The 8,928-nt window shown below is 40.9% G+C and overlaps 1 protein-coding gene across 2 annotated transcripts; it reads right to left on the bottom strand.

Annotated features, from left to right (window-relative positions):
• Positions 1–1,483: 1,483 nt before the first annotated feature.
• On the bottom strand, positions 1,484–8,193 carry arrdc2 (arrestin domain containing 2). Of its 2 annotated transcripts, XM_017716586.2 has the most exons (9): positions 8,138–8,193; positions 7,617–7,877; positions 4,116–4,185; positions 3,856–4,003; positions 3,656–3,758; positions 3,299–3,555; positions 2,849–3,011; positions 2,600–2,754; positions 1,484–2,296 (listed from the first exon to the last, which is right to left on the bottom strand). In XM_017716586.2, the coding sequence occupies exons 2-9, from the start codon at positions 7,873–7,875 to the stop codon at positions 2,243–2,245; spliced, it is 1,209 nt and encodes a 402-aa protein (XP_017572075.1). In that variant the 5' UTR covers positions 7,876–7,877; positions 8,138–8,193; the 3' UTR covers positions 1,484–2,242. The 2 variants fall into 2 exon arrangements, with proteins under 2 accessions (XP_017572075.1, XP_017572074.1); XM_017716585.2 differs by lacking the exons at positions 7,617–7,877; positions 8,138–8,193 and adding an exon at positions 4,534–5,734.
• Positions 8,194–8,928: the final 735 nt, after the last annotated feature.

Here is an 8,928-nt window from a genome sequence, read left to right as displayed (position 1 = left end):
CTAAGAAATTCAGGGTGGTTTAAAGTAAAATGCTCCATTGTAGAGAAAGGTATAGACTCTGAAAGGAGCCAGGGGTCACAAAGTCTACAAAGAAAATATAACCATTTTCTTTACTATCCAAAAGGAGCATTAAACTTAAAAAGATCTTCTAAATGTTTTTAAGTAATATTGATAATGTCCAAGATATCAAAATATTCATAACCACTTTATGTAACAGCTGTCTGTGAGCCAACTTCAGATGTCTGGTTCTGTAACTTTGTTACCATCCTAATTTAATCATGCAGAACTTCTGAGAAATCGTTGGAATTGCTCTTTAAATTTCAACAAACTGCAAGAAAAGCTGAACCTGACCTAACTGACCCGTAATTGTAGTAAAGGTTTAAATTATTCCATTCAACAGTAGCTCAGACCCTCAATGCAAGGCATCCAGAGTATAACCACCTGCTATACAGTTTAACATGACTAAAAGAAAAGTCACCATCTTCCATGAGCAAGACAGATGTACAACTTGTACTGTGAAACTTTTTTACTTCACTGCCTGAAGCTTTTCCAAGAAAACACTGGAATTTCAAAATATTGGTCTTTTAAGCAGAAGGAAACACTGGCATATTCAAAGGCCTCCATCTCAAAATCCACACTCGGGAAAAACACAAACACAGACACAGAAAGACACAGCCTCCATTCTTTGGAATCTTGTTTTAAGCGTATGGCCACAGCAGTCATTGCTGACAGCAAAAGTAAACATAAGACTTTGCTGGATTTTCATGTACAGTTTCATGACCCAACTAAATTTCTGCAATAGCCCACAAATCCATCCTATGGACGTTTCATGACTGAGAAACCATCTGAAGCCATTCCGCTTCACCATCTGTTGTATTCAATTTGGTGAATTAATGACACCAAAGATGCTTGAGGTTTTTGTGTAACTTTTATTACAAAATGATTACCAAAATATAGTTTTGACTTGAAAAAAAAAAAAAAAAGTCTAGAAAATACATTCATTTCTTTACACGAGTGCCATAAACATTACATTCAAATGTGTTCCAAACCTGAAGTTTTTTTGGAAATTAGGAAAATCCTACCCATTTTTGGAATGTTAAGTACACTTCAGAGTGGCATAAGTTCAAAGCTTAATGAAATGTGCATAATCCCTGTACTCATTGATTGCTGTTGAAACAACAAAATAAGGCACCTTGAACGAACATGGCTCGTCATCTTTCTGATGCTTCTAAGGCTAATTGTGCCTGCGACGGCTTTGTGCTGTGTTGCAAATAATCATTTACTAAAACCACTGGCAAAAACACAAAAGCCAATCAGCACTATTCTCAAAGAAAGATCAGTAACAGTGGTATATGTAGCTTCGTATTCGATTCATTAAGACATTTAAATCCTGATGGCCAGCTATGTGCCATCAGCCCAATCTTTCTCAAGCCTGAGACGTTACTAACAAACTTCAAAAGCACAAGGGCGGCTTTCTGTTCAGAAAAGAAAAAAAAAAAAAAAAAAAAAAAAAAAAAAACCCACAAAGTTTCTGCCTCAATGATTCTCATGCAACATCTGACAAATCTCCTTGGCACGAAGCTTAACTTTTTTCCCCCCCCTTATGCCCAGTATTACCCGTGCATTTCATAGCAGGCCTAAACCTGCACATTAGACTCCATCACACCTGCATACAGCTAAGCCCACATGAGAGCTTAGATCAACATTATTTCCTTGATGGTGGAAATAAAATGGGGAAGCAATGCACTTTGGAAACATTCTGGCTACCACTGATGGTTTAACATTTAAAATTACAAGCCCCACTTTAAATACAGAAAAAGCCACCTAACCATTTCACCTACATGGTTAGACACCAAATGTTTCATGTTTTTTTGGTTTAGCCTTCTCCAAAAGACATTTTCCTCCAATTCCACCAAACATAAGCTTCATAAGTTGACAATCATTGGCAAGCACTGACCAGAGTCTTCTTACAGACAGATTAAGGACGTTTACATGACCAGAAAATCCAACCACCTTTCATCATGTCCTTTTCTCTCTTTAAAGGACTTGAAAGGAGTCCATCCAGCCACTTAGTCCAATCTTTTCCTCCTTCTCTGCCCCCTTCTCAGTGGTACCGAAGATCCTCGAGTGATGAGGCAGCTTCCAAGAAATGGGTACCAGTCTCAGAGATTCCAGGGCATCCAGGAGAAAGCAATTCTCTGCTTCATTTCAATCATCAATTGATGCTCAGATGCAATGGTGTTCAACATGTCATGCAGCGAGGTCTCATATTGAATGGCTGAGGGTTTGGGTCCACCTGAGGATGGAACCAAAATAGAGCTTTTAGTAACCAAGGCATTTCGACATAGAAAAGGTATATGATCAACAGTGGCACCACTGTCATTTCTTTTAATGTTTAGGGGTAAAATAAACCCAGATTTAGATTCTGATATCAAGTGCACCATCACAATGCTTGATAACAAGGCAATGATATGACAGAATGTCAATTTAACATTAACCTCTTTAAATCAAGAAATAAATTACTGAATTTTTTAGAACTTTGAAAAGCACTGAAATGTCAATGCACTGTGCAAAATTAGGCTGCAAGTCAGTCGCTTACCTCGCTGTACACAGGAGGTGGCCTGAATCTGAATTCCTGCACATAGGCCATGAAAGATCGCTCTAGCACCCCACTGAGGTCCTCCTCCTGCCGAGCAGCTGGAGAATTCTGGATGGCCTCCTCCTCAGTCACAATTGAGCTGTATTCAGGAGGAGCTGTGGAAAAAAAAATAAAGGAGTCAACATATGGACCATGTATTCGAAAAACAACCGAAGAGGAGTAGTACTGAAGTATGATTCAGTTACTCACGCTCAGGCTGCTCAGGGATGGCCATGCGGAGCCACTCCATGTTGAGACTGTAGTGGCTGCTGACACTGGAGGTGCGGCTGCCAAAAGGATGGAGTGGGATAGTTCCCATGACCAGTGGAAGCTCCAGACACAGCTTAGAGGTCCCAGGAACATCCACACAAACCTAATGGATCAATAAAAGACACTAAGCATGTCATGCTGCTTTCAACTCTAAATCATGGTTTTACCATCAGTTCTGGAGCCCCTCTACACTGCATAGTTTTGAGTATGGAAAGCATCTCCACCATACTCAAATCTGTCAACAGCTGTTTCACCTGCTTCAGTATACCCAATTCAGCTGAAGAAGGAGTTGATAATTAGCTAGAGCAATGAAAATACAAAACTATGCACTGCAGAATTGCCCCAGGACTGACCAAAGAGCAGTTCAGATACAAAAACATCAGAACTCACCCTGAGCATGTATTCCACTTTGATGATGCGACACTGGAGGATGGAGGGGCCTACAGGAGGGATTTTGATGGCTCGGCCATGCCAGGTCTCTCTGCGTCGTGCTCCCACTACATCTCCACTCAGTGTGGCTACAACAGATTGCTTCTGCTTCATGGTGCCCCTTGCAATAAAGGTTTGTGTTTGAGTGATGCAAGCCTTAGGCACCACAGACCGTGAAGTTGAGTTGTCAAACTCTGCAAAAACTGGGATCACTTCACCTAAGGAGTGACAACAGCATGTTACTGTTTGTTTCTTTTTAAGACATTTCATGTTAAAGCTTTAGAGTTCTCCTAATATGCACCAAGTTTCAGCCCTCACCTGGTGTGTAGCCTTTCCGGTCAATCTTTGCAGTGATTGAAACTTGTCCAAAGTTTCGGTACCAGGCACGAGCAATCTTCTCTTTGGTTCCAGCCTGAGGTGCCTGCATATTACATCAAAAACAACACTTAGAATACAGTTTCTTCTCTTTAAAACTAGATTTACATAAAATGCCTGCAGAATTAAATACTGAAACTTACAAGTAGGGAGGGTGTGTTGATGTCAATGGGCTCAATAACTGTAAACTCTTTCTTGATTTTCCTCACTGTGCACCAGGGACGATGCAACTTCACTTTCACCCAGTAGCGAATGCTACCATGCTTGCCCTCAAAGGAAGTCACAAGTGTCCTGAGGGAGTAAACACATTGTTATTTCTCACATCCATAATAGCCTGGTGGAAGAAAAACTGCTTAATACTGAAAGCATCATGGCAAGACAAAATTATAAAAGGCATACTCACTCCTCAGGCAGCTGGAAACTGAAGGGATATTCATGTCTACCAGCAGGAAGGGTGGTCAGTTCCCCATTATCTGTAGGAAAAAGATTACAGTTCAAAACCTGGAATACATCCTGAAAGCTGTGTTTCAGCAAGTGTGCATAAGCCAGGCAGTCTTGAACAACTACTAGCATCACCACTGATGCCCTGCACTGCACTACTCACAAAGACAATAGGACCTGGACAAAAACAAACTCAGCTCAGACTGTCTAGTTTGAGCCAGCAGCTCTTTTTCAAGCATGAAGGCAAATACACCTTCTTTAAAAGTATATTTCTATTCTCAATGCAGTTTTTAAAGTGACAATAAAGTGATGGGCCTTGTAAGGGAACACTAAAGCACATGTAAGCCAACTGAGCTACTCATTCAGACTGAATGACTGACCTGCCTGCAGAAGCACCTCTCTTTGATTCAAATACTCCACTTCGTCGCTGTAGTTCTGAGTGTAAGTCGTGCTGGAACCAGCACTGCGAGACTCCGTCCAGTGGACTTTTGCAAAACCTTCTGCATGTAATTTCAACGACTCCACTTTGTTTTCGGCAGACAGCTCGAGCACGACTTTCCCGGACACCACATCTCCGCTGCTGAACACCGGAGGCGAGTCGATTTCGGGCGAGTCGAAAACAATGTCAAACTTTTTCACCTTGTCGAAAATCATTATCGCTCCTCGCAAGTTCTCACAACGAAAGCTCAAAGTCGCTTGTTCGAGTCAGGGTCGGTGAGAGGAGCGCGGTTGAAGTGCTGGGGAGTGGTCTGCGTCACCTCCAGTTCACAACAATAACTGAAGGGCTTCATGGCTCTAGACTACCTTTAACGCCGAAAACAGGGGGCGGGGCTTCCGAAATTATTATGTAAGTCACCAGGGAGAGAGCTAATCAGCAGCTCGGCCTGGGGGTGGACGTGCGGAGCGGGGCGGGCCCTGTCGGATGATTGATGGCTCCAGGTTCTTAGTCGAAAACAAGCTGACTGAGCATGCTCAAACCCACCGAGGAACACAGATTCAAAACATAACACTACCCAAAGCTGTTTAGCCTATTCACGTTGTTTGGTCCGGAGTAACATATGCTAAACTTTTTTTCGCATGTGCTTTTTTCCCCCCTTTTTGCCAATTGAAACTTACATTGAATTAAACAAGAACATAAAAATGCACGACTTCATACAATGCAAGACATCAATGGAAACCTATTTGTCAGCCAGTAAACAAATGAAAGGACATTATCTGCACTTAGACAACGTCAAACGGCTCAAAGCTAGGAAAAATAGGATAATGAAGAAAAGAAAACAAAACAATAAGGAAACAAAGGTGAGGGAAAACAAAGGAGTTAAAAACTGTCATATCGCCTCCTTGTGGAAAGTCAATTGGTCTTTCTTAGTCACTGAATGAGACAAAACTTTTGGACTGGTCGCTTTTCTCTGTAACTCGCGCTCCCTCTAGTGGTTATAAACCCAAACTGCAGAGAGCCTCATCACTACCCTGATTAACAGGGCACACAAAGACGTATTTCCTACTGGCTTAATGAATTTGAAGTAAGCAAAAACCTACGTTCTCAAGGTGTAATTCTCCATTTGCACCACAAATCACGCAATACACAATCACAGAGTTGAAACCAGTGATAAGGAAAATCACTTATTTCAAAATAAGTGCGTTCATGAAGGCCAACACTAGTATATAAATTATTAATCTGCTATCTTTAAAAAGGGAATTCCATCGATTTCTAATGAATTAGTTGTTGAGTTGTAAATACAGTCATTGAGAGTGGCTTGATGTGAAATGGTTCACCGTAAAGAAATGCACAAGATATCGTTACAGTGATGGTGACAGGAACCAGGGGTCATATTGTCTACAAGGTAAATATAGCCATTTTAATACTAATCAGAACCACCAGTGAACCTACGTGTGTCTGAGTTTTTAGTTGTAATATTAATAAAAATTTTTTTTTTTTTTTAATCAGGCAAGACATTATATGTAATAACTTTCTGTGATGTAGCTTTTGCAGACATTACATGCTTCAGATCTCTGGTTCCCATCACCACCACTGAACAATTCTGACTCTGCAAATTTCTCAACAATAACACATTTCACATCACAACACTCGGTTTAACTTCGTTTCCAAAAATCTGGTGGAATTTCCCTTTAACAGCAGAAATGTAGACATTCGGAGTGACGGCACCACCTTGCCATGTGCATTTTTAACTGTAAAGTCTATTTTATTAGCTTACCGATTAAGGTACTTTTTCTTTCCACCACTGCACATATTTCTGTCTGTGTCTTTATTATTATGCCACAAAAATGTTCTGAATGTCCCTCTCTGCACATTGTAGTAACAATGTGTCTGTGTCTGGTGGGGCACTTCTGTTGTTTCAGAGTCTGCTGTAAAGAGAATAACTGGGAGACCTTCATGATCATTACATTTGTGATCAGTAATTAATCAATAAATTTCTCATACCTCACTGCAAATAACAGAAGCCAACAGTTTGCTGTATCTCAGAATGTCCCTGTAATAATTTAATTCAATGCATCCAGTTTGCGAGGAGCTGTTTAAATGCAAATAAACAATGTGTGATATATATTTAAGGGCTACCTAAGCATCAGCATTATTATCAGGAGATCGCAACTTTGATAACCAGTGATGCTACTGCCATCTGGGTGGGCAGGATGGCTCCCCCTTCTACATATTGTACATATTGTTTCCACATGTATCCACTCCTAGCGGCAGTCAGGGCCTTTTTATCAACTTGCATGGTAGGGTTAAAGGGCAACACGCTACATGAGTCTAATAACATACTTTGTTTCTGCTTTTGACCTCAACAGATTAATGATCAGCCAAATGAGTCTCTAGCTCAGCTTTTCTGGACCTTTTAACCAAACACAGTGACAGCTGGACCAGTCTAGAGGGTACCTACATCAACCTCCAGCTTCAAACACAGACCAATTAGTCCAATATGCAAGTTAAGGAAAAAAAAGTTTAAAATGCCACCCAATTAATGTCAAGCCATCAGTGATGAGAGAAAATGCCACATACTGCTAAAAAGACTGTTCATCAACCAGGAGTTCTATCTAGAACCATTGTCTTTACTAAAGGACCCCTGAAAAACATCTTTTTAAAATGAGCACAACTTGGTCTAACGTGATGAAAGTTGGAAGAGTTTTGCCTTGGAGGTACATCTAACAAAATTCCTTTATTTATTTATTTCATTATTTTGTGATTGTTTTATTGAAATCTGTAGAGCATGTTATCAAGAACTACACATGAGAAATTGTGATGAAACTCACTTTCTTCATCAAATATGATTGACTGACTGAAAAAAGCAAGTTCAGAGAAATGTTCCAGAAGGAAATGTGACCTACAAAGGACGTTCAGGAGTTAATGAGTTAGGATTAATAACTGAATATTAAGCCTGTGGTTTAATAGGTTAAAGGCCTGATGTACAAGCTGATAAGTGAACTTGAACCTGATATTAATTACCTCGAATGAGCCGCTGTTTCTTGCGGAAGTAGATGACTTTGGAGGTGTAGTCGCTGTAAGCGGTGTTCACTCCGGGGCTGCGGTTCTCCAGCCAGTGAGCTGTAGCGGCTCCCCGGCCAAGCACAACCAGCTCTGACAGCCTCAGCTCCCCGCGGAGCTCCAGCACGACCTTCCCACTAACCACCTCCCCGCTGCTGTACACGGCCTCCTCGGGGCCGTCCAGTTCAAGCGCAAAGCGTCTGATACTTTGGGGAGTCATAGCTATGGAAAGAAAAGTGTAGCTAATAACCGAAGTATTTGTTTTTGGCTGGATGACCGGATGCTATCTGGCTTTACTTATTTTGGCCAACTTAGCGAAGTAGCTAACAACCGGTTTCATGAGTAGGGAACCTCCACAAATAATTCACTAAATGTTTAACATTTTCATTATTAACAAACTATCAGAAACCTACTTATATTGACAGAATTACATTAGTCTCTGGTTTGGGTTTAATAAATATGAAATTAGGCAAATAACTCACCCTCAGTCCCACAGTGTGTTTGAACGTAGCCACCGGTCCACTTCACTACAATAACAGCGAAGCAGTGAAATTTATGTCGTCTGCTGTTTGGACCCCGCCCTCTTCTGAACGCTCCAATAAGATACGACGGCCACGCCCTCCTTCATCACACTGACTAACTGCTCTTACAAGAAACGAGTAGAGGACCCTGAACTCAGTTTTAAAAGTTTTCAATCCCACTTTTAAATAACGACTCCAGCGAAAAAGAAACTATTTCCCAAAAAATAGTACGAGGGATCAGGTCAAAAACCTGCACTACTTCAAAATTAAAAATTGGTCAGAAAATATTAGTTATTTGCTGTGTAGACTGAAGTGTTAAACGATACACCAAGTCGAAACCCTGATAAAAAAACAACACAGATAAAAATAAACCAATAAAACTAGCATTTGTTTGGATGATTTTATGCTGGTCAGCACCAAAACCAGCAAGGCCAAAGAAATATGAGTATCTCTACAGGAGAGGGCAAAAATATTATTTACGTTAAATGGAAGTTAATGTAAAAATATTTTATTCCAGTGTCGCGATTGGCCCCTCCCAGTCCTGTCCAAGTGTTCGTGTTTTGGTTTAGACCATGTGTATTTGTTTCGGTTTTTCTAGTCCTGCCCCCTCGTTTCGTGACTCCACCCCTGATCGGTCCTTCGTTGTGCCTTTTGTTAATTAAGCCCTGTGTTTGCACTTTGTCTTTGTGTAGTTTGAACCTGTTTATACTTTGTATGTCATGTCTGCCACACGATCTGTCTGCATTGGCTCT

The sequence above is a fragment of the Pygocentrus nattereri genome, chromosome 15 (assembly GCF_015220715.1).
Source record: "Pygocentrus nattereri isolate fPygNat1 chromosome 15, fPygNat1.pri, whole genome shotgun sequence".
NCBI lineage: Eukaryota > Metazoa > Chordata > Actinopteri > Characiformes > Serrasalmidae > Pygocentrus > Pygocentrus nattereri.
This window is presented reverse-complemented; position numbering and strand designations above follow the sequence as displayed.